The 26,888-nt window shown below is 41.3% G+C and overlaps 1 protein-coding gene across 8 annotated transcripts in view; it reads right to left on the bottom strand.

The window, feature by feature from the left end:
- Nbas (NBAS subunit of NRZ tethering complex) overlaps positions 1-26,888 on the bottom strand; it is a 275,006-nt gene that overhangs the window by 69,775 nt on the left and 178,343 nt on the right. For all 8 annotated transcript variants that reach the window (XR_003486979.2, XR_004770656.1, XM_027424647.2 and 5 more), the window contains 3 exons: positions 25,757-25,867; positions 13,481-13,731; positions 11,991-12,325 (listed from right to left, as the gene is read on the bottom strand). Coding sequence is in view for 6 of the 8 variants with exons in the window: in XM_027424647.2 (XP_027280448.1) it covers positions 11,991-12,325; positions 13,481-13,731; positions 25,757-25,867 (697 nt within the window). In the remaining 2 variants the exon portion in view is untranslated. The remainder of the gene's footprint in view (positions 1-11,990; positions 12,326-13,480; positions 13,732-25,756; positions 25,868-26,888) is intronic.

The raw sequence follows: 26,888 nt of genomic DNA, 5'->3' as shown, positions 1-26,888 counted from the left end.
TTTTGGAGCTTACAATCCACATTACACAACAGCTTCTATGAGTCATGAATCTGAACATGGCTCAGATTAACTTCCATCTGCCTACATGATGGGTATAGAGAAGAAACCTGACCTCACATGGTTGCTGGCATCCCTGTTCCCTAGTCCCGGGGCCCTCTTCAGTAAGCTGCTCAAACTTGGCGGCTGGGTTCTCCAATTGAAGTAAGCCAAACAGAAGCTCAGTCTCTGTGAAGCCTGATTTTTAACATCCCTCTCACGCTACTATCACTTCCACTCTGTCTGTTTGAGAACATGAGCAGGTCCAACCCACTTTCTAGAAGAAGAAATTACATAGTGAGTAATAAGCAGAGGATCACTATTCAGAGTTAGGAATAGAGCTGAGGGGTAGCAGGACCATGCCTCCCATGCATGAAGCCTGAGAGTCAAGCCTCAGTATTACTAAATACTGTTCAATGAATTAATGAACTAAGCAATAGTACACAACTGAAAAAAGGAAAGACTAGTCAAATGGAAAACCAGACTGACTTTTCCAATAACCTACAGATGATGATGATGATGGTGATGAAGATGATGATGATGACTTTACTTTAAAAACAGAGAAAGGATAAACCAGACAAAATCAACTTCTGAAGTGTAGATAATGCTATGTGAAACCTTACTTAGCAAAGCCTCCCACTTTCCAGTCTTAGCAAGTGTCTTTTTCTCAGGGCTGTCTGCATTTATTTAGGATTTCATTCTGGACTAGCATGATATTGACGGGTGAGGGCACTCACTGCCAGGTAGCACTGCCTTAACTTTGATGCTGGAACCCAGAGAATGGAGAAAGAACCAACCAAGAACAACCTAGTTGTTATCTGATCTACACACATACACCATGGCATGTGTTCACATACATGTTCACACACACACACACACACACACACACACACCAGTGCTCTTGTATTATAACATACCTTAAAGCCTGAATTCTCTATTCCTCAAGAATTCTTGCTCCTATCTATTCTGTGGTCTCAACAGTCATGCTGGGAAAGAATTCCTGCTTAGATTTGCTTTTCTCTTTTTACCTCCTAAGCTGACAGTTGTCTGCATTTTTGTCTAGATAGAATATGCTTGTAGAGCAAAATTCTCCCCTTCAATAACAGAAGACAGTCCGTTCCACAAAAGCATAGGCATTCAGTAAGAATGGGGCAACAATGTCTAGGACTATAATACAGAAACTAGATGAAGGTTAGGTTAGAGCAGTAGACCGCTGGCACAGCTAAAACTTCTGAAATGGTCAGTTTTTACCAGACCTGTGCTTATTAAATCAGATTTCATTTGCTATTCATGCACAATAAACCAAGGCTGCTAGAAGGCAAGGGGCACAGCAGTCGTTTGCTACAGTATTGAGAAGAATGGCAATGAAGAGGTCCTTCAACCAATTTCCTCCAAGTATTTGGAATGACACTTTCATTCAGAAATCAGGAGACTCAAACAAAACCAGAGGTCAATGAGCAACGAGCATTATTTAAAGATTAACAAAAGCCCACAGATTAGCACTTAGCAGATTTAGAGCCCTGGAAAACACTTTACTACACTCCACATCTGGGTTCGGGGTTAATATAAAGGAGCAGCTATCAGCATGCAATCTTCTACGTACTGATATTAGCTTCAGAACTTAGCAATTTTAAGGCAATTTATATTTCTATTTAAGAAATTACAAATATTGGAAGATATCAAAGTAATGTCTAATATTCTAGATTATCTGGCTTGAAATTAAAAAAGTATCCCAAACCATATTTTATTTACTAAGAAAACAAATGTATTAGATATGAAAGCACATTTCAACTTGGCAATTTTTTAAGGTTTTTTACCATTTTGTCCTCCATTTTAATACTTTTACAAAGCTTTCCTGGGCCTATAACTTCTATAAAAACCTTATTTTATGTAGAGCTGGGGGTTTGTAATTATGTATCCCCCAATGTCCCTATCCTTGTTCACTGGAACCAAGAATTATGGGAATGCATGGGCTCCCAGACAGGAGATTGTCGAGAATCAGTCTAAGTACTCAGCCCTCAAAATGGAAACTCAATTTGCTTTGAACAGAGAGAAGATGCATAGCACAGGCACCAGAGGGAAGTGGTTCCTGTCTCTAAAGATGGAAAAAGACAGCCAGGTGTTGGTGGTGCACGCCTTTAAATCCCAGCACTCAGGAGGCAGAGGCAGGTGGATCTCTGTGAGTTCTAGGCCAGCCTGGTCTCCAGAGCAAGTGCCAGGATAGGCTCCAAAGCTACATGGAGAAACCCTGTCTCAAAAAAAAAAAAAAAAAAAAAAAAAAAAAGGAAAAAGACTGAGTAAATGAATGAGAGCAGCCATCAGACACTGGAACAGGCAAAGACGAAATCCCCTGGGGCCTCTGGAAAGCAGTGTCACTTTGCCTTACACCAAACCTATAATGGTATACAGACTACAGATTTGTATATTAAGACAATAAGCATATTTTCAGAGGGAATATAAAATAAAGTGAACCAAGAATGTGATGCGAATTGGAACACGTATGATGGGGATTCCTGGGGGATGGTTTTCTACTTTAGTAGAGAGCTGCCACATGAGGAGGAGGAGGTGGCACTATTGCTATGGTATAGAAAAAACAAACTCAACAGGCAGATGTGGACTCTATGACACATCTGAAAAATGAATAGATCGCCTCTAAAATTGTAGGCTCCTTTCTAAGGGAAAGCTGGTTATCCGTTGAAGTCCTCTATCTGCAGTAGAAGAAATAAGGCCAGAATAGGAACTGCGGCTTAGCTACCAACTTACTTCTGACTTTGAAGAAATAATCTAACCTCTGACCTTGAGCTGACTTCCCAATAGAGATTATAATATTTGTGGTGTTTACTGGTGATAAGGGAAACTGTTAAGCCAGTGCCTGGTATACAGTAAGTGGGCAATAAACGGTAGCCATTACTTGTACATCACATAGGACAGATGAGCTCTAAGGCCTCATTTAGTGTCAATTTGACATTCCACTGGAAATGTGAGGGAAAGAGCTTTCTCTTTATTCAGTTTCTTCTTTGGCTTATAAACCAGAAATTTCCCTTAAGGGTCCAAAGAAAGCAAATGCTGCTTCACTCTTTTCTCTCCCACTTCTCAGGAGAGCAGTAATATCTGGCAGGTGACATGGGGGAAAGACACTGATGTGTACACCTAGCCCTGCCCTTCCCTCTGGAGGCTTACCGGCTGTTGCGACAAAATACTCTTCCATTACTTGTGTCATTTGTTGGCAGTCATGTATGGTTCAGGGCCACACTTAGGCTCCAGAGCATGACTTGTGAGGAACTTGTGTCTGAGTGGACTTGTAAGTATATATGCACCTTTACAAACTTAGTTAAAAAGTGAATGCACAGTCCCCTTAATATCTTACACTGGCCACATGTTGGGATGGTAATACACAGGGCAACTGTACTTACATTACATTTTAAACTCTGCAGGTATCACATGCTAGATCTACTGTAAGCACTACCCAGGATATGCCTCTCTGGAGCCTGTAACTAGAAATGCGGTAGCGCTTCTCATGAGAATGTATGAGGTGCAGGCCTGCCTCTGTGTCTGACAGGGTTGGGTGAACATCTAGCTAGTTCAGGAGGAAGAGGGTTGACAGGAGAAGTAAACCACATTCCCCTCTACATTTCTACTAATAACAATGCTGAAGTTTTGACTAAACTATTTTTATACATTTATGGTCCTGCACTCATGTGGTGCACATCAACTCATGTGCCAACATACATTTGTGCATAAAAATAATACTCAAGTCTTGGACATCTGAAAGTATCTTTCATGCAAGCATCAAAACAGAACTGTGACAGTTATACTGGTTAGAGATGATGACTTTTAGTGAAGTCCACAAACTCTCAGGAGCCCAAAAACAATTTCAAAATGTGGTATGTAAACTATAAGGAATCCTTAATTACTTCAAAGAGCCTTAAAAATAAATATTGCTTCTATGACAGGAACATATTATTTACCTATTTCCAATGTGTTGACATTGTACTCAAAATGTAAATGCAATTGTGGGTGAAGCTGACTACAACAAAAGTCACCACACTGTACTCTGACATTCCACCTAAGAATGTTCTAGATGGCAGAACAGAAACACTTCATTTTATTAAAGAATCACCGTCTGTATCTGTCAATACTCCATGTGAAGTAGTGAGCTGTGTGCACTTCCCTGTGCAGACAAGTGTGATCAGGACACTGAATTTGTGCAATCATGTGACTGCACTGGGAGCTGACAGAGTCTGAGCTTTGTGAGCAACATTTTTTTTTCTTGAAAGAGCAACTGACAAACTACAGATCTATTCAGAGTTGAGTATCTGATAGATATTTTCTTCAAACTGAAAAAGCCTGCCACTTCAAAGAAAACAGTGAACAATATTTGTTTTGGGTGATAAAGTTTGAAAAACAATTTTAAAAAATGAAACTTGCATCCATGGCTCTTAGCTTGACATTATATGGAAAAAAAAAAAAAGACTTATCTGATTAAAGACTGGGGCTCACACTATCGACTTTAGCCTCCTGACACCAAAAAAACAATGTCACAACATGTAAAGGGTCTTCATAATCCAGCGTACCAATATTTCCAAATGTCTAATGCAATTACATTTTCTTTAGATTCTTCCAAGCAGCTAATATTAACATTGTGAGTGTAGTATCACAATACTGTTTGAAGCAATGGCTACTACATCACCTAACCTCGTATCTGTGTAAGGCTGACTTGTCTTTATGTACTGCAGTCAGGATAGCCCTCTGCTGCTGTTCAGCTACTACCACTTGTGTGGCTCTGAACTCCTCACTTCCAGGTGTGGGGAGCTGTTGCCCAGGCTTCAGTGTGCGTTTTTTTTTGTTTGTTTGTTTGTTTGTTTTTGTGATGCAGCCACATTTGAATCATTCCTGCTCTTGTAAGTGACCTCTCACCCATAAATGACCCTTCAATCCCATTCATGTAACTGCCCGCTCACCCACACTTCTGTAAGGAACCCTAATAAACCAATTGGTTTACCAAGTCAGGCTTTGGTGACAGCCATACCTGTTGGTGGTGGTTCCTTTTCTGGGGTGAGTAGATGCTTGCTCACGTTTCCCCGGGAACAGTGTCACCCACTCACACTTGTCTGTACCTGAGACAAGACTCTTCAATGGCTGAAACTAACAAGGTAAGGGCCACTCCAACCAACTCAGTAATTCAGGTTGAAGCAGATGCACCTTTTTATCCTTGTCCCCTCTGCATATCCATACCTCAAACATCAGAAAAGTTTAGCCACTGACATAATGCTATTTGGTGAATGCTTTCCTCAGAACATCTGAGAATTCTGCTAATGCCGACATTAATTAAACAACTGTCAAGACAAGTATGGAAAGGTGCTACTGGCATGCTCGATGTAGACTCAGCTCCTGATGCTGACATCAGGAAAATCCTGTCTGAATTTTTGTATGGGAACAATTGCTGACGGTTATGCTAGGCACTCTAGAAAAGCTTACACATTCTTTCTAAAGATTTCGTTCTCAATTAAATGTGGGCACACTCCTGAAAACTGCACAATGTGTATGAATAACACACACTCACTTTACATTTTCAGCATCATGTACAAGCTGTGGAAACAGCTGGTGTTTTGAAAATTTGAACAAATCTAGCTGTATTCCATCTTCCAAATGTGTTCTCTAACATGTGGGGCTTGTGTCTCTTCTCTCTCTCTCTCTCTCTCTCTCTCTCTCTCTCTCTCTCTCTCTCTCTCTCTTTCTGTCTCTCTCTCTCTCTCTCTTTCTCTCTCTCTCTTCTCTCTCTCTCTGTGTGTGTGTGTGTGTGTGTGTGTGTGTGTGTGTGTGTGTGTGTGTGTCTTTCCCCCCCTCCGCCTCTCTACTGCATGGTTTCAAATATGCATTGTTTTCTAAATATAGTAAATATCTGCTCTAACCAGAAAATGAAAATCTAAACAACTAATAAAATAGGGAGAAATTTTATACCTAGACTAAAGATTCAGAATTTTAAAGGTAATTATTTTACTTTTATAATTTTCCTGATGTACTAGAAAACTCACTCTCAAGAACAGTCCATGAAAAAGAAATGCTGCACCTGAATTACACCACCTAAGTTAAGGGGATAACACAGTAATTGACTGAATCTACACTGAGTCAGACATCTGTTTTTTTTCCGTCATAAAATTACACGCACACAATCAACTCCACCACATAAAGCCACTCACTTAGCACACACCATAGCTGAAGAAGGTCCAGGACCCTTGACAGGTCAGACCTCTACATGCATGCTCTCAGTTACCACACACCACAGTGAACCATTCCTAGCCTCACATAAACTATTTAAAACATCCTGCACCCTGAGGGTGGGCCAGGAGACTATGCTGGAAGGAAGGTTCTTCTGTCTTCTTGCTTGGTTCTTGTTGACTCCTTCAAGAGTGCTCAGGTTTCAGCTCATGATATGGCCACGGCCCATGGCAGGCAGCTCTGTATTGCTCTTTGGTCCACGTACCCCTTGGTTTCTAGAGGGAATCCAGGATCTGTGGTTCCACTGACCTGTCCCTATGCACTCCTACAAGTAGTAAAGTATAATGGCTACAAAATGACACATGTAGCTTCCTTCAGGTCAAAATGTGGCTCCTCATTACCAGCTTTACTTTGCCTCTAAAATCAATGTAACAGACACTGTGGTGGTTTGAAAAAGAATGGCCCCCACAGACTCATGTGTTTAATGCTTGGCCTATAAGTGTGGCACTATAAGGAGATGTGGCCTTGTTGGAGGAAGTGTGTCTCTATGGTGGGCTTTGAGGTCTTATATGTTCAAGTTATGCCCAGTGTATGTTTCAGTTTACTTCTGTTGCCTACAGGCAAAGATGTAAAACATTCAGCCTGTTTCTCCAGCACAATGCCTGCCTGCACACCATGTTTCTCCATGACAACAATGGGCTGAACCTAAGAAACTGTAAACTACCCCAATTAAATGTTTTTATTTATGAGTTGTCATGATTGTGGGGGTCTCTTCACAGCAATAAAAACCCTACCTAGATAAATATTATCTTCCTCAAAGATTATTCATCCTTAGCCTTCTCTGGAGGAGGCAAAAGTCTAATGGTTCCTCACAGCAGACAGGTGACATGCAAGGTTACCGTGATCCCAAATGTAGGCTCTTCGTAAATACATCTTGCTAGCTTCCCTTTAAAATTATCTTTATTTCCTTCTGAAAGCAATGATTATCCCCATTTTAAAGCAGTGGCTAAAAATCCAATTCAAGTTATTCAAATTAGCTGGATTAGATTAATCAAAACTGAAAAGATTCTTTGTTATCTACAACTTAGAGTCCAGGGAGTGGCTAAAATCTAGAATTCACCTGTGCCAAATGCTAGATGAATGTTTTACAAGGCTTTGCAACAATCCTGTAATAGCAGAATAATATTACCTACAAGAAATCATTCCAGTCTGCCTCCATCCACCGGCCCAGGTAGGCCAGGCGCTGTTTACAGTTGTGCTTTTGCAGCCCTGCTTGGAAACATCAGACACCAGGGGTCTGCTCACCCCTGGCAGGTTGAGTTGGCAGATCCCAACTCAGCGGCAGGATCCAACACACCCAGACACTGCCAAGACCACAGTAACAGGGCCACCTTCGTCCACAAGAAGAGGACAGACATCAGAGTATTGGAACTGTTTGCATCTACCAAAAAGTAATCTTGGTCCCCTATCCACCAGGAGAGGAAGAGACTCCTGCTACACCCACCAGAAGAAAGGATGAGAAGAGGACAATGTAAAAGCACATCCAACAACAGAAAAGTCAATATGACACCACGGGAGACTAGGAACAATACACCCTATATTTCTCAAAATTCGAAAATCTAAAGCAAATGAACAATTTTCTGGACAGATTTCACTTACCAAAATTATATCAAGAACAGATAAGCCACTTAAATATACCTATAACCCCTAATGAAATTGAAGCAGTCATCAGAAGTCTCCCAACCAAAAAAAGTGCAGGGCCAAATGGCTTCAGTGCAGAATTCTACCAGAAATTCAAGGAACAGCTAATACCAATTCTCCTCAAAGTATTTTACACAATAGAAGCAGAAGGGTCCTTGCCAAACTCTTTTTATGAGGCTTCAATAACTTTGATACCCAAGCCACACAAAGACAAAACTAAGAAAGAATACTACAGACCAATATCCCTCATGAACATTGATGCAAAAATTCTCAATAAAATACTGGCAAATCGAATCCAAGAACACATCAGAGAAATCATCCATCATGATCAGGTAGGCTTCATCCCAGGGATGCAAGGATGGTTCAACATACGAAAATCCATCAACTTAATCCACCATAAGAAGAGACTGAGGGAAAAAAAAACCATGATCATCTCACCAGAGGCCGCAAAAGCCTTTAACAAAATCCAACAGCCCTTCATGATAAAGGTCTTGGAGAAATCGGGGATAATAGGAACATACCTCAACATAATAAAAGCAATATTCAGCAAGCTGACAGCCAACATCAAATTAAATGTGAGAAACTCAATGCAATTCCTCTAAAATTGGGGACAAGACAATGCTGTCCACTCTCTCCATACCTCTTCAATATTGTCCTTGAAGTTCTAGCTAGAGCAATAAGACAACAAAAGGAAATCAAGGGAATACAAATCAGAAAGGAAGAAGTCAAACTCTCACTATTTGCAGATTATATAGTACTCTACATAAGTGACACGAAAAACTCTACCAGGGAACTCCCACAGCTGATAAACACCTTCAGCAAATTAGCAGGACACAAGATTAACTCAAAAAAATCTGTAGCCCTACTATATACCAATGACACATTGGAGGAGAAAGAAATCAGAGAAACATCACCATTTACAATTGCCACAAACAACATAAAATACCTTGGGGTAACACTAACCAAAAACGTTAAAGATCTAGACTGTAAGAAGTTTGAGTCTCTAAGGAAACACAATTTATTTGGAGAAACAAAAGACCCAGGATAGCCAAAACAACCCTGTAAAATAGAGGAACTTCTAGAGGCATCACCATCCCTGACTTCCAGCTCTATTACAGAGTTATAGTCCTGAAAACAGCTTGGTATTGGCATTAAAAATAGACAGGTAAACAAATGGAATAGAGTTGAAAACCCTGATATTAACCCACACACCTACAAACACCTGATTCTTGACAAACAATCCAAATATATACGCTGGAACAAAGAGAACATCTTCAACAAATGGTGCTTGCATAACTGGATATGGATATGTAGAAGACTACAGATAGATCCAAGTCTATCGCAATGCACAAAACTTAAGTCAAAACGGATCAAAGACCTCAACATAAATCCAGCCACACTGAACCTATTAGGAGACAAAGTAGGAAATACCTTTGAATTAATTGGTACAGGAGACCACTTCCTGAACCAGTAGCACAGACACCAGTAGCACAGACACTGAGATCAACAATTGATAAATGGGACCTACTGAAACTGAGAAGCTTCTGTAAGGCAAAGGACACACTCAGCAAGAAAAAACAGCAGCCCACAGACTGGGAAAAGATATTCACCAACTCCACATCTGACAGAGGGCTGATCTCCAAAATATACAAAGAACTCAAGAAGCTAGTCCCAAAAACACCAAACAATCCAATTAAAAAGTGGGATACAGAACTAAATAGACAGTTCTCAATAGAGGAATCAAAAATGCTGAAAGACACACAAGAAAGTATTCAACATCCTTAGCCATCAGAGAAATGCAAATCAAAACAACTCTGAGATACTATCTTACTCCTGTCAGAATGACCAAATTCAAAATCAACAATGACAATTTATGCTGGAGAGGATGTGGAGAAGGGGAAAAGTTCTCCACTGCTGGTGGGAGTACCAACTTCTACAGCCACTTTGGAAATCTGTATGGTGACTCCTCAAGAAAATGGGAATCAGTCTACCACAAGATCCAGCAATTCCACTATTAGGCCTACACCCAAAAGAAGCACAGTCATACAACAAGGACATCTGTACAAAGATGTTCATAGCAGCACTATTTGTAATAGCCAGAAACTGGAAGCAGCCTAGATGCCCCTCAGCTGAAGAATGGATAGAGAAAATGCAGTACATTTACACAATGGAGTACTACTCAACGGGGGGGGGGGGGGGGGACAAAAACAAAAAAAAAAACAAACAATGGATTCTTGAAATCTGCAGGAAAACAGAACTAGAAGAAACCATTCTGATCGAGGTAACCCAATCACAAAAAGACAAACATGGTATGTACTCACTCATATGTGGATTTCAGACATAGAGTAAAGGAATCCAGCCTACAATCCACACTGCCAGAGAAGCTAGTAAACAAGGAGGACCCTAAGAGAGATATTCATGGTCCCCTGGAGAAGGGGAAAGGTTCAAGATCCCCTGAACAAATTGAGAGCACAGGAAGAGGCGAGGGAGGGAGCTAGGAGAATAAGAAGGAGAGAAGAAGAGGGATGCAGAGGACATGAGGGAGCAGTAAGGTTGAGTCAGGGGAAGAATAGAAGATAACAAGAATGGAGATACATTATAGAGGGAGACATTTTAGGTTTACAAAGAAATCAGGCACTAGGGAAATGTATAGAGATCTACTAAGATGACACCAGCTAACAATGTAAGCAACAGAGGAGAGGCTACCTTAAATGCCCTCCCCTGATAATGAGATTGATGACTGACTTATATGCCACCCAATAGCCCTCATGCAGCAGCTGGTTGAAGTAGAAGCAGACACCCACAACTTATCACTGAACTGAAGTGGAATCCCGATGCAGAGAAGGATGAGTGAAGTGCAAAGGGGTCCAGACCAGGCTGGTGAAACCCACAGATGACCTGAGCATCGGGGAACTCTTGCTTCCCAGACTGATAGCTGGGATACCAGCATGGGACTAATCCAGACCCCAGGAACATGGGTTTTAGTGAGGAAACCTCGGAAATCTATGGTACCTCCTATAGTAGATCAGTACTTATCCCTAGCACAGGTGTGGACTTTGGGAGCCCATTCCACAGAGAGGGATACTCCCTGAGCCAAGACACAGAGGGGTGGGCGTAGGCCCTATCCCAAAGGATACGATAGACTCTGATGACACCCTTTGGAAAGCCTCACCATCCAGGGGAAGCAGAAAGGATATGTGATAGGTAGGGTTTTAGTTGGGGGGGGGTGGTAGGGGAGGACAGGAGGGACAAGGGAACTGGATTTGTCATGCAAAACAATCTTGTTTCTAATTCAAATAAAAAAATCATTCTGGGTATGCAGATGAGGTACTTGCTGTCTTTGAGTAAGAAAAAGGCAATGTCAGCTGTAGGTAAAAGTAGGGAAACAGTGATTCTGGAGGCAGAAGATGAGATTATTCTACAAGGCATAATGCCAGGGTCCAAGCAGTAAGTACAAAACATTTGCTGAGCAGGATTATCTGGATCAGAGGGAAAAAAGGAAAGAGGACCCTACTATTTAACTTTGATTTCAGGTAGCTATTGATGAGGTGTGGAGAGCAGTCTCAGAATGGGGCTGAGGGTCTTAGATCAAAACACGGACACTGGGAACTACGGCATGCACTGCCAGAGACCTCCTATCAACATGTGCTACTCTGCATCATTCATATTCATGTAGAAAGTCCTAAGGGCTCAACCAAAGTCCTGAGAGGTGTCAGCCTAGGTTCTGAGTAAAATGACATCAAGGATAAACAACAGGGCTCCCTTACACTTTACATAAAAAAAAAGATGATGCTATGATAACTATGGCATAACAGGTCAAAATGTATGTGCAAATTAGAGTAGGTACCTCTGATTTTTATTGTTTCTTTATATGTAATTGGAGAAAGCAATTAAGTTAAGCAAAAAAGAGAAGTCAAATGTATTTTTTTTTTCTACTTCAAGGAAGAAAATCAAATCAAATCTGTAGAATGTAAGCACAATTTTTATTTTTCCCAAAGTACTCTCAATCTACCTTGAACTAATTTTTTAATTACCTTGGACACAGCTTTTGGAGAAAAGGTAATTGCATCCAGAACAGTGATGAGGTCATCTGGACACAGGCGATCAAAGTACTTCAGGCAGACATCATAGGCATGCAGCCACTCTGTGGAGGATTGTGGAACCTGCTTGATGAGCTGGGGATCTCCAATCCAGAACAATTTCTGCAACCAGACGGTGTATAGAGAGCTGGGGGAAAGCATCCGCCCATCCTTCTCAGGAATTCTGGGAGCAAGTTTGGAAATAGATAAGATATTTTGACTTGTGAGCACTGGCTCCAATGCTCCCAGCGCATCCCTGCTTTCATCTGTCAACTTCTTATAATTAAGACCTATTTGGGAGAAGAGAAAAGAAGTCAGTGGCTGACTCGAATGGAAACGCACAGGTACCTCAAACACACAGAGCCCTGTGGGCAGCTGACTGAAAAGGCAGCAATTTATACTATGAGCTTTGGGTTTTCATGAGAAGATCAGAAACCTAGTTCTAATCCAAGCCTGGACCTACACTGTGCAATCACACATCACTCCACTTATGCAACTCTGGTGTCCTTCTCCATACTGTCTCCTTGCCTCTGCAGCTCATGCCCCCTCTATCTGTCTTCTATCAGTACAGTTACAAGATTGCCCATTTGTCACCAATGACTTGAAGGCAGCTATCAGAACAACTGATAACCTAAAGGACATTCTCACAGTTGCCATGAACAGAAGATGAATATAGACCAAAGTGCCGCACAAAGTATGAAGCACTGTAGAGATTTAGGGGTAGTTAACACATTTAATTTCCTAGTTCTAAACACAAGGATACCACTCTAAACATTTCTCAAATGCTTCAAGGTGCCAAAGTTCTTCTTTTACATGTCCCATGAATATTTTATTTTATATATACATGTGCAAAAATGTATATATTTCAGATTAGAGATAAATATACAAATACATGTTTAAGATTTTATTTCCTTTATGTGTATGTGTGAGTGCCTGCATCCACATCTGTGTACCACTAGGTAAGCATGGAAGCCAGAAGAGGGTGTCGGATCTCCTGGAACTGAAGTTATAGGAAACTGTGGACTGCCTAATGCAGAATTTCAGCAAGAGCAGCAAGTGCTCATAACTGCTGACCTACCTCTCCAACCCCACAAGTGCCCTGAAATTTTTCAATACATGGGTTTTACCAAAGTGAAATTCAGCCAAACCGTCTAAGACTAGTGGCCTAATCATGTCATTTTAAAATACCAAATATGACAAAAGAAGGCTGTCTGCAGCAGATCCACCTGAAGTCTCTGAGGGAATTTCAGGAGATTTCTGTCTTTTCCTGATGCTGAATGTTCCCACTGTAGGATAAAGGAACTGGTTGATGCTAACTAAAGTCAATCTTCTCCACAAATCTGTGGTTTCACTATGTCAGTGATGATATATGAACACAGCTGGCAGAAACTAATCCCTAGGTTTCATTTAGAAGGGAGGGACCAGCAGGAACTTAAGGGTCCTACCTGATGCAACAACTTTAAATTTCTTCAGTAGGCGAATGTGGGTTTCTGGCTTAATAGGAGCTGTCTCAAAGTCCGCACAGCCGCAGCTTTCCAAGAGAGTGAAATAATACAGCAGTCTTTCGTGATCCAGACCCGCAATGGTGGGATAGATATACTTGACCATGTGTTTATGAAAGGACTCAGGATCTGTCTTCAAAGTGTCAAAGAGACCAAGCATTTGAGCTCGCTTTTCAATTTCTCCTGTGGACAAACTGAAATCAAGAACCAAACAGTCTATGTTATGATGTTGTTCTTTTAGTAAACACGATCTTTAAACCCTCAAAGTAATGCTGATTGTGTGTATGTGTGTGTGTGTGTGTGTGTGTGTGTGTGTGTGTGTGTGTGTGTGTGTGTGTGTGTGTGTGTGGGAGGGGAGGGAGGGAGACAGGGACAGGGACAGGGACAGGGACAGGGACAGGGACAGGGACAGGGACACAGGGACAGGGAGACAGGGACAGGGAGACAGGGACAGGGAGACACAGGGAGAGGGAGACAGGGAGAGGGAGACGGGGAGAGGGAGACGGGGAGAGGGAGACGGGGAGAGGGAGACAGGGAGAGGGAGACTGGGAGAGGGAGAGGGAGAGGGAGAGGGAGAGGGAGAGGGAGGGAGCCCACCCAGAAGAACATGGAGGCCAGAGGACTGCTTTAGGGAGTTGCTTCTTTCCTTCCACCCTGGGTCCTAGGATGAAATTCAGACCATCGCCCTTCTGTAGAGTGATTTTTCCCACTGAGTCATCTTGCTGGTCCAGAGATGATACTTCTAATAAGTCTCTTCTAATTAGACATAAGACCTATGCAGTATATACAAAGTGAGACAAACAAGAAGTAGAGGTCTGCCCTCCTACTATGTGACTTTCACATGTCAGCACAGGCAGAACCACGGCAGACCCAAGAAACAGGCATACCTGTAGTTCCAGGTCTGCCTAGTCTTGCCAATTAGGTTATGAAACAAGATAGGACATTCTAAAACATTTACGATCTCCACACACGTGTGCAGGAATACACACAAAATAAGCAAGTAAATAAAAATGCAAATTTTAAAAGTAAAAAGAATAAAATCCCACCATTTAGGCATGTCATCTTATATCTAAGAGTATTGAATTAATATTCAACAAACATCAACTTTATGCATGTTCAAGGAAGATTTAAAAAGGAATGAAACAATGCTTTCAATACTATCTATAGGACTGCTTCTTGAATAAAAGATATATCTTAATATTGTCATAATAATTTAACTATCTCTTCATATGAACTCAAATTCTAACATAAATAGAAGTTATTTAAGGTTACTCTGCTGAGGCAAAAAAAATAGAAAAGGAAAGGAAAGGAAAGGAAAGGAAAGAAAAGAAAAGAAAAGAAAAGAAAAGAAAAGAAAAGAAAAAAAGTCCATGAGTCCATGGTATTTCTTTTCTGGATTGGCTTGTCTGAGTCTTATCTAACTGCAGAGAGGAAAGGGCTTTATCTGATTTTCTGTTTTTCCCTAGACAGCCAACTCATGCTTCATACAATCTCAGGGCTCTAGACTGTGTGAGTCTCTATTCTCTATTGTGAGGGTCCTTTGTGTAGCCCACCACACTAAGAGAAATGGTGTTTGCAGGACTCTTGAGGCATCGGAGAAAACACTTGGGGAATACTGTGTATATGGTTGTATAGGAAAGTGACAGAAAACTTATATTTCTTTGTACTTTAAAAAATGGGGTCTGAGAATGATGCAGTGAGGAAGAAAATTGTTAACTTCGTAACCCCACTAAGATGATCCACAAGCCATGTAACCCCTCTAAAATGATCCACAAACTGGTAACCCCATTAATATGATCCACAAACTGTGTAACCCCACTAAGATGATCCACAAACTGTGTAACCCCACTAAGATGATCCACAAACTGTGTAACCCCACTAAGATGATCCACAAACTGGTAACCCCACTAAGATCTACATAGACAGATGTGCAAAGAGAAGAGGTACAGAGGAAGTGGGAGGGAAGAGCTTTGTACTCATTATGATCCCTACACTAGTAACTTGCAGCTGCTTAATTATCAACACATAAATGAAAAACTGCCATCCTGACCCATCTAGCCTCAGAGTATGTTTGCTCACTACCTCATAGAGTGACTATGTGTCACGAAGGCCACACACTCAGACTAACACCGTTTCACAAATAGGAATCCGTCTTTAACAGTTCTCTCTTCTAGCAGCAATATCTTAAGAGTGGTCCTGTCACACTTCACTCCTAACACTGCAATAAACACTGTTCAAGGTAAACCAGTCTATAGAATGGACAAGGATTCCATAGCAATTTACTTAGCTCCTGTTTGACTTAATTCTGAATCCTGTCCTTCTCAACATGACTGTCTCCTCATCCACTCACAATTCTGTGCTGACAATTCAGTTTGTCTCATGTACAATTTCATCTAATTATCTTGTCAAGATAGAGCCTAGGATACCTTTAGTGACACATGATAAAAACCCAAGCATCTCTCCCCAGTAAATTACAATGTGCTAAGATTTTTGTAGATACCAGTAATCAATAGCCCATTTTAATAACTTCTAGTGGAACAATCTGTTATCTTCTCTTTGGAACAAGAAATTAAATCTTTGCTTAGAAAACAATTCCAAAGGACCCCATTCAAAAGAAAAAAAAATACTATGAAACCATTGTATACTTTTCTTTAATCTAACTAATAATTATCTTTAAAAATGATTTAAGTGCTTTTTTTCTGGACTGAAGGTTAGCTATAAAGCAGCTTCTAATCTGTGTGTTACCTATTTATCTTCCAGAGGCTAACTACTGGATGGTGTTGGCACTAGTTGTACTTAGTGTAAAAGGAGTAAAATTATTATGACTAATCCTGTGATTAAGATGTTCTGTAATGCCTTCAAGTTGTCAATAACTCAAAATTGATTCAAAACAGCATGCACTGAAGGGACTTTCTTTGTACAAGAAAATACATTTATCTAAATACATTTTTCTTTATTTAATCTGAGGCTGAGAGGTAATACAATTCCATTAGCTGACTAAAAAGAATACATACAAGAGAAGAGGAAGGTGGAATGAGAATGAAGGAGACAAAAGAAGGCTGCTGGGGGAATTAGAGGGAGCACACAGAGGGAATGGGGGCAGGGTGACATGAAACTTACAGGCAACGAGGCAGTACTTTGGCTCCATGACATCTCTTGGCCTTGATAAGTACTCTCTATAGAAGATCTTGTTCTTATTCTCTGAAAGACGGCAAAGCTCAAACAAAACTAACCTAACTGGAAAGAGGTAGGAGTTGGTCCCAAGTTGGACCTTCCAGAGATGGCTTTGTTAATACTCTATAATAAAGCAATGTGAGAATTTTGTGAGGCACAATGACTGGGAATTGCCCACAGAAACTAATCTCCAAAGCATGAAGATCCATGAATGCCAATGAGAGACTCCAATGGATGGGTGGCCTCAGCACTGGCAACTATGAAATGACACATCTACCCTCTTAATCATAGCCACAACCAAGAAAGGGATCAAACAAAGGTATCTAGCACAAGAATGCCCCAGGTAAAGCATGGGTAAGTTGACTTTAACTTTCCTAGATTACCTAAGTAGACAGTTGCTGAAAGAGTTGATAGTGAGTATCTGAGATTCTATTTTTTGTAACAATGATAATTGGTGAGCTTCCTTATCAAATATTTTATTATATAAATACAGTGGTAATACTGAAGCCGATGAATAAGTTTTGTTTCCTTCCCAAAGCAACAATTTGACAATGAAAAGTCAATTTTGACAGGTTTATACAATTTCAGACTATGCGCATCTTTAACAATATTGCCAGTACTACCATAGCACAATTACAGTAACTGGCATCATCTATTAAACAGTCATCACGTCCTATATCATCACTATTCTCATGGCAATAACTGATATTCACACTGACTTGAAGAGTAATTGCTCAGATGTACCATAGTGGTCATAGATGAATTTGGTAAATGTAGACTATTTTCAAAATCAACAGTAATAGACACTTTTACAAACACTCCCTATATGACAGAAACTCTGTATAAATCTCTAATTTCATAGCATTTTTTGCAAAATTGCATAAGTAATTTGGAAAGGAAGAAAACTTACTTGGAGTGTTAAAAAACTGTATCAGGAACATTTTAAACAAGGGAAGTGTCAGGGGCCTGGCCAGGCTTGTATGAGTAAAGGCCAAAAGAACAACTTTGACAAACAGGCACAGCAATGGGGCTTTACCTGGCATAGGACATACATTGGCCCAAATGGACTGTTTTTATTATATCGATTTAAAATTTTATTTATTTCATAATTGCTGTGTGAATGGACCATAAGAATCACATGACATTAATGTTTAGCCCTAAACAGGACATCCTTATCACCTCCTCCAAGACCCAGGAACCACTGCAAAAGCGGGCAGAAAGACTGAATTTCTTGCAACTGCACATGACAAGGTCACTGAAACTATGAACAAAAAGCAGCAGTGGCTACCTGCACAAAACATGCTCAGCACAAAAAGCAAGGAAAAAGGAAATGTACTGGTTAGGAAGAGGGAAGCACAGGAATGGAGAACAAGAATATAATTCATGGTACACATATACAAAACTGTGGAAGATTTAAACTTTAAAGAAACAACACAGAAATGAAAATTGCAAAATGCCTCTATTTTGGCAATGGTTGAAATTAGTTTTTTATTTCTCTTGGGGCTAGTAGACTTATTTTTATGCAAAGTGCAAACCACAGCCCTGGTCAACTTCTCTAGTACCTTGAGGTGAACAAAGATCAATTTTAAACTCTGTGAGATCTGTGATCTGGGTGTCTACACACAACATTGCACCTCAGGTACAGGTTTGTGCTGGGTCTGCATTTCTGTTTGACTTTCAATGATCTATATACCACTGTATAAAGTAACTAAGTTACTTTAAATGTTGGGAACCTTGTATGAACTAAATTGTTCCTTCTCTATCTACTAGCCACTCCACCACTTACTCCTCTCCTGTCCAGGGGCCCTCTAGGGTGAGACTAGGAAACCAGGTCAGTATTCAGGACTGTCACAATATGACAGGTGGACACAAAGCCTCACTGTGTGGGCAACAGCAACCCTCAGGCATACATACTGGGTCTGTTGTTCTGTTCAGAACAAAGCAACTGCATTTGTTAGAGATTCACTCCCCACAGGTACAGCTTACTCTTGCACATCTATCTCTACCTAAGATGGAAGGAAACCTCCCCAAAAGAAATCCACTAAAAAACAGTGCAGTCACTCAAAGTCCTTAAAAACGGGGCGTTTGCCTGTGTGTGTCTAACTCACCACCAACAAGACAGTATGGTGCTGTGTACCAGCCAAGAAAAGGCACCTGGGCCATTACCCCAAGGACTAGAGAGACAGAACAAAGCACAGAACCTGTAATAATAGAGATGGAGAACAAATCTGACATGCTAATGCCTGTTCCCAACCTTACTTAGCTCTCCTTGGCTCACCATGACCCACTATGTGGCCTTCCTTTAGCTACAAACATCAAGCACTCACATTCATCCCATAGCCCCCTTGAGATTGAATGAATGGTCTTCCTTCATCCCTCTTCAAAGGAGGGATTTTTTTTTTCCACATACACAGTCTTCCCCGGCTGTATTGAGTTTTTCCTTTATTCACTGCACCCGATATTTTGGGTGTTTATGATAGGGGAGGGAGAAGAGAGACAGTCCCTATCAGGGTATTAACTCTACAAGGTTTCTATCGTGTCTAGTACCTAAAACTGCTTGGTATACAAAGTCACAAAAATATTAACATTTAATGAATAAATACAGTGCTAATTCACCATCTAGAAATAGTCTCTGGTATGTAAAAATGATCCTTTCCCTAAAACTTGGAGGTGAAAAATAAGAATTAACAAAAACAGCAATAACAGGAATGATGACAATAGTAAACAACAAGCCACAGGGTTATACAGGCCTCACAGTTCTGACTTTAAGCTTCACAACCCTACAGGTAAGGACAACGACGTCCCTGTCGTCCCCCCACACACACACACCTGCAAGAAGACAATGACGGGGAGGATTAAGACACAAGCTTAAACTGAGAAGCTTCTGTAAGGCAAAGGACACAGTCAGTAAGACAAAACGACCACCCACAGAATGGGAAAAAATCTTCACCAGCCCCACATCTGACAGAGGTCTGATTTCCAAAATATACAAGGAGCTCAAGAAGCTAGCCACCAAAACACCATACAATGAAATTAAAAAGTGGGGTGCAGAACTAAACAGAGATTTTTCAACAGAGGAATCTGAAATGGCTGAAAGACACTTAAGAAAGTGTTCAAAATCCTTGGCCATCAGAGAAATGCAACTCAAAACAACTCTGAGATACCACCTCACACCTGTCAGAATGGCTAAAATCAAAAATACCAATGACAACCTATGCTGGAGAGGTTGTGGAGAAGAAGGAACACTCCTCCATTGCTGGTGGGAGTGTGAACTTGTAAGACCACTTTGGAAATCAGTATGGCGGTTGCTCAGAAAAATGGGAATCAATCTACCTCAAGATCCAGCCATTCCTCTCTTGGGTATATACCCAAATACTGCTTGTCCATACAACAAGGACATATGTTCAACCATGTTCATAGCAGCATTGTTTGTAATAGCCAGAACCTGGAAACAACCTAGATGCCCCTCAACTGAAGAATGGAAAGAGAAAATGTGGTACATTTATACAATGGAGTACTACTCAGCAGAAAAAAGCAATGGAATCTTGAAATTCGCAGGCAAATGGATGGAACTAGAAGAAACCATCCTGAGTGAGGTAACCCAATCACAAAAAGACAAACATGGTATGTACTCACTCATATATGATTTTTAGACATAGAGCAAAGGTTTACCAGCCTATAATCCTCTACCCCAAGGAAACTAGAAATCATGAATGACTCTAAGGGATAAATGGACCCCAGGAATGGGAAATGGCATGAACTCCCGAGCTAATTGAGAGCATGAGGGTAGGGAAGTGGGTGCTGCCACAATAAGAGCACAAGATGAAGAGTAGAGGAGAAGAAATGGAGGAGCAGATATATTGAGTTGGGGGAAGAATAGAGGAGAGAGAGCAGGATGAGAGATACCATATCAGAGGGAGTCACTATAGGTCCGAGAAGAGATCTGGAACTAGGAAGATCTCCAGAGACCTATAAGGATGACACGATCTGACAGTCTGGGCAGTGGAGGAGAAGTTGGCCTAGAAACCCTTCCCCTAGAATGAGATTGATGAATACTCTCTATGCTATTCTAGAGTCCTCATCCAGTGGCTGATGAGAGCAGAGACAGACATCCACAGAAATACACTGAGCTGAAATCTGGAACTCAGTTGAAGAGAGGGAGGAATGAAGAACGAAGGGGTCTGTACCTGGTTGGAGAAACCCACAGAAACAGTTGGCCTGAAAAAGGGAAAGCATATCGACCCCAGATGCTCTTTGGGAGGACAGTACAGGACTAATCCAGCCCCCTGATCATGGATGCCAATGGGGAGGCCCCTGCACTCCTGGGATTTTTAGACATAGAGCAAAGGTTTACCAGCCTATAATCCTCTACCCCAAGGAAACTAGAAATCATGAATGACTCCAGAGGGAGGTGGACTGGCATTTTGCCCTGGTGGGTGGGAGGGACTTCGAGAGCCTATCCCACTTGAAGGGATTCGCTCTGTCTCTGAACACATGGGGAGGGGCCTAGGCCCAGCACAGGAAGATTTGGTGGACTTGGTGGAACCCTGGTTGGGGGCCCTACCCTGCCTGGGGAGTGGCGGGTGGATGGGGTGGGGGGTAGGTTGGAGGTGGGGGAGAAGGAATGGGGGTGGAGGAGGGAGAGGGAGAGGGAAAGTATATGTGAAAATATTAATAATTTAATAAAAAAAGAAAAAAAAAAGACACAAGCTCAAGGCTAACAGTAGGTGGCTCTGGGCAGTAGCTCTGTATCTTGAAAGGTAATCTTTTTCAGACCCTACACCCTCACTACTGGGCCTCACATTCACAGAGTTACTGTCCTCAACAGGGTCCACTAACCTGCCTAGAGAAGCCCTGAGACAAAGCATCACTGTGTCTGCAATGATCAGCTTGTTAATGTGAAGTAGAGCATGCCACAGAAGATTCAAAAAGCAAGAGAACCAGTGACTGCTGGGTGGGAGGGACTATGTTCTTGCAGCCAGGCAAAAGCAATGTCTTGTTTAAAACTAGTAATGGGAATGAATGGGACAATAGGAAAGAAGGAGATGGAGAACTCAAGTGTGGGTGCTTAGGAGGACCAGCTCCCAGATACAGGGACCATAAGTTACGGAACAAATTAGGTGTTTACCACTTAATCACTTAAATTGCACTATTCTCTCCTTATGGTTGAGGAAACTAGGCTCCACAGAAGGGGATCCTAGTTCAAAGACACACAGATGTCTAGTTTAAAGACACACATGGCCCACACAGGAACTGGTCCAGCGATCTGGACTGAGGGATGACACCCTCTACATGACACTGCCGTACTTGCACCTGCCTATCAAGGTGGTGCTGCAGGTCAAAATCAGCCAGAGGAAGGAAAAGGACTAGTGGAGAAAGGAACTTCGTGGGAAAACCAGGAAGACTTTAGGGAATAGAAAAGCAATACCCTACGGCCAAGAACAGCATTTCTGTTATCCTACTAACTTCCCAATGGCACTGGCTTAACTCATAAAATGTTGGGCAACTTTGACAGTACTTCCAAGGCTGATTTCTAATAACCAGTTAGCATGTTTGATGAAGTAGTCAGGCAAAGTGCTGCCCTTCTAAGCAAGAAACAGACCCACACAGCACTTGATAAGTCATTATTAAGTGCACTGCCACTCTCACATAATGACGCCAGGAGGTAACGAGTTCCTGCTTTGTAATTGCTGTGCATCTGCATAATCACATTGCTCTCAGGTATAATGATATGCCAGGAACAGCCTTGCCTGCTCCTCAATTGCCTGATAATTTGTAACACATTCAGAGACCAAGGACTCATCCTGCTTACACAGACAACATCCCTTGTGTAACATACTATGAAGGAGAAAAAGATACATAATAAAAATGCCATGGTATATTTTTAAGCACCAGATGTATCACAGAAAATATTTATTTGAACATATTACTATGCCTAAGAATTGTTGAATTTTGGACAATATTTACTATCCATAACACCATCCTTATGGAACAGCCTGATAAATGTTCAAATGTAGACATTAACAGTTCAATGATTAATATAAATTAAAAAGCTTAGGACATAGAGGCCTTTTGTCCCTTCTGCAGGATTTGATCCTCTCAGTTCTCCTCCCATTCTTGGAACACTCTAGACATGGCTTCCTGACAGTGACAGAGAGACCCTGTTTTCACATCTCTTTCTACCTCCTCTTTGTACCCTTTGCTAGATGCCAATTCTCTAATACGGTATGTGGAAGGCCCTTAACATCCATCTGCTTTAGTAGGTTTCTATTGCTATGATGAAAAACTATGACCAAAGGCAATTTGATGAGGAAAGGGTTTGTTTCACTCACAGTTGCATATAACAAACAGTTCATCATCAAAAGCACAGTGCATGTCTTTATACAGTGGACTGCTGTTCAGAAAGTATGCTCTTCCATGTAACATTTTAAAAACTGTTGAGCAATGTTGACAGATGTGGATTATGCAATGACTTGTTGAGATATGGATTAATGGTGTTGCTTAATCAGTTTGCTTCCAGCATGGCTTCGTATCCAGAGGCCCCTGACTAATGGAAATGAAAAAGATTTCAAAACCTTTCTACTTAGACCTACCAGCTAACTAGGATTGTGATCAGAGTGAATGATCCAAATAAACTACTTGACCAAGTTTGTTTTTTGTTGTTCTGGATTTGGGATGTGCATTATTTCTCCTTTTAAGAATGTTGATGTATGAATGTGAAGAAGCTAGAGAAATGTTGCTCAGATCTCTACTGTAACTTTCCTTTTATCCACATTGTAGAGTTTTGGATTGTTCACGGATAGTGTTTCTTTAGTAAGGATATATTAAAATACAGTGATCTTTTTAAAAGATTATGCAGTTCTATTTATTGTGCTGTGCCTAGACATGAGTGCAGCCAGTTAAACAAGTTTCATAAGTATTTTTCCAGTGTTAAATCTCACACCTACACCCTTTGGAAACTTCCATCCTGAACAACAAATAGAAGAGGCCATATAAATTGCCTCCTTATCCTTAAGATTTCACCGTCTTTATGTCAAGAGTAATGTATAATTATTAAAATCTATGAAAAATAAAAAGTGGATTTAAATTAAAAAAAAAAAAGCAGTGAGGGCAGGAACTCAAACAGGGTAGAAACCTGGAGTCAGGTGCTGATACAAAAGCCATGGAGGGGTGCTGCCTACTGGCTTGCTCCCCATGGTTTGCTCAGCCAGCTTTCTTATAGAACCCAGTACTACCAGCCCAGGGATGGCACCACCTACAACAGGCTGGACCCTCCCCCATCAATCACTGATTAAGAAAATGCCTTACAGACAGACCTTATGGAGATATTTTCTCAATTGAGGTTTTCTTCTTTCAGATTACTGCAGCTTGTGTTAAGTTGACATAAAGCCAGGACACTATCTCAGGCCTCCCTTCTTTCTCATGCAGTCACTGCTGAGAGCACAGCAGAGCACAGCAAAGAGGTTATCCACATGCTCAGAGCTCTCAGGATAGTCCTGTGCTCATTATCTCCACATCCAGCTCTCCCTGTGGCAACTGCTACAAGTCACTCCTCTAACCTGCTTGACCTTGGCAGAGATCCCTGACTCCCTCAGGGGTGCTGCCATACAACAGTGGACCCATAGACCTTACGCTTACTGTTCCTGTTCCACTTATTTCATCCTTGCTTATCCTTGTTAAGTACACTATTTGGTTTTTCAAGTGTTTCTAGAACTTATTATTGCCTCTCCCTGTATTTTCAAAGCCCTACTCCAAGCTGGGGTGATCTGTCCTGCATGCTATTCCTACAACAGCTCATACCTTACCATATTACCTTTCTTCCACACACTAACCAAAGAGATCTTATTAAAGGACATTTTTTTTTTACCGTTTATTATACTCAAATGCTTAAGGAGCCTGTGGTTCTTAGAGAGATGCCAATGGCCCCTTCTAGGGCCTGAAAAGGTTGTGCACTTAGGACAGCATTACCATTTATAACGATATCAATACAGTACAATTTGATAAATGCTTAAAATGTAGATGTTAATATTTCAGTGATTAATTTAATTTCAAGATGCTAAATCATAAGAACAGCATGGTCTAGTTCCTACATCTTACCCCACATGCATTGCCCACTTCTGGCCTAATCACCTGCTTCTCTGCCAGCCCCTCTGCCTCATCATGCTCCTAATCTAAGGCCCTCTGTGTTTACTAAATCATCCCCACCCAAAGTGGCTCCCTTCCCCTTGTAGTATGGTTAAGCCCAACTCAACACATAGATCTCAGCTTGCAATAGTCTATTTTGAATTGCCATAATGAAATACCCAGAGCAGACTACTTCATAATACAAAGGTTTATTGAGCTCACAGATCTGTAAGCTCAAGTCCTTCCTGCTGGCTAGCAGGGTCCTGAGTCTGCACAGAGCATTGCAGGGTGAAGCAAAAATAGCACATACACATCTATATCCTCTTGTCTTTTCTTATATAGTCACCATCCTGAATGGGGACGCTCTACTGTGATGACCTTATCTAATCCCAATCACCTCCCCAAGGATGATCTAAACACTACACCAGGATTACTACTCCTTTACTGTCCTGCAGTAGGATTACACTTCAATAAGTAAACACTTGGGAGATACATAAGGTATACCTAAACCGTAACACAGCTCAAATGTGTCATTCTTAGGAAAGCCTTTCCTAACTGTTGCACCTTCCTAATTGTACTTTCCACATAGAGCATAGAAGTGTTATTTTCACATTTGCCTAAGTCATTACTTAAAAGTATCATCTAATTTCCATTGCAGACTCCATGTTGCCAATTGTCCCCCACTACTTGTCCCCCACTACTAAAACACTGCTGCCAACAGATTCTCAATAAACATATCACTGCACCGTAAGGTGTCTAACTCAGAGCTCTGCTGAAAAGCTAACACTGATAGACTTTTGGAAAAGGCAAATCTGCCAAGACATCCTAGGCTACAGCTAAGAGGAACCCAGAAACTGCATTGTTTTATAGTAGAGCGAAGAGATAGGCATGAACATCAATGTGCATGTCAATTGTACTTACCCACTATCGATGAACAGGAACTCCAAATGGGTCATGAAGACTTCCCACTGTGAGATACTGTACCGCTGTGCCAGGGAAAGAGCGATGCTGTAGACATTCTCCTCAAGGGTCCTTCAGGAGTGTCCACCAAGCACAGGGAAGGGAAAGAGAAGAAACAAATGACCCTAACCAGCAAAGAAAATTCTCTTCAGGACAAACAGCCGTGTCAGGAAGGACTGTGTATGTTTGTGTTCACAGCCCCTGAGAATGCTGTAAAAGGACTTCCCAGCTCGCACTTACTAGGCTGCAAGGCAGGTTAGTAGGTACATGTTTGCCAGTGGCTCCTCATCAAGGGTAATTCTGATCCCAGGAGCCAACTGACCATGTGAGGAAACATTTTTAATTGTCACAAATGGGTTAGGATTTGTGGTCTATCTTCACCTCCCTTTTCACCACCACTGGGATTGTAAGAAAATAGCATCATGTCTGGCTCTTTACATAGGTCCTCAAGCTTACAAGGCAAGCACTTTACCAGCTGAGTTAGCACTCCAGCCCTGCACTGGTATCTTTTTCACTTCATGAGGATGAGAAGGAATGAGATGATGTCACACTCTCTTCAAAGTTACCTGCCTTCACAAACACATACAGACAATTTAAAACATAAGCAGAAAACACTGGCTTACAAACATCAAGGGGTAAGAAAAAGTATGCCCACACTGTGCCTAAGTGGAGACAGAGTGGCAAAAATCCAGAGAAACTGTTTCTCAATACTGTCCGAGACATTGGAATCTCCACCAAATTAGAAATTGCAAAGCTCAAACCCACTGAAATGATGAGGCACTTTTAACAAGCCATCCAAAACTTCAGCGTATTTTTCTAAGCAATGGAATATAGAAGAATCTATTATATATTTATCAAAAACATATATTTATCCTTGAGGACATACTTCAAATAGCATATGCTAGCTGCATACTTAGACAAAATCTCCAGCAAAATGTAACTAGTAATCTAAGGCACTGCTTAACTCCCAGTACTGTATTGTGCATAATCACCCTCTCTTAAGAAACCATCAATATGGCAAACAGGACTACAAACGGACAGAGGAAAAGCACACTGGGTTTAGAATAAGACAACCAGGCTCAAGTCCTGGCTG

The sequence above is a fragment of the Cricetulus griseus genome, chromosome 7 (assembly GCF_003668045.3).
Source record: "Cricetulus griseus strain 17A/GY chromosome 7, alternate assembly CriGri-PICRH-1.0, whole genome shotgun sequence".
Classification (NCBI taxonomy): Eukaryota; Metazoa; Chordata; class Mammalia; order Rodentia; family Cricetidae; genus Cricetulus; species Cricetulus griseus.
This window is presented reverse-complemented; position numbering and strand designations above follow the sequence as displayed.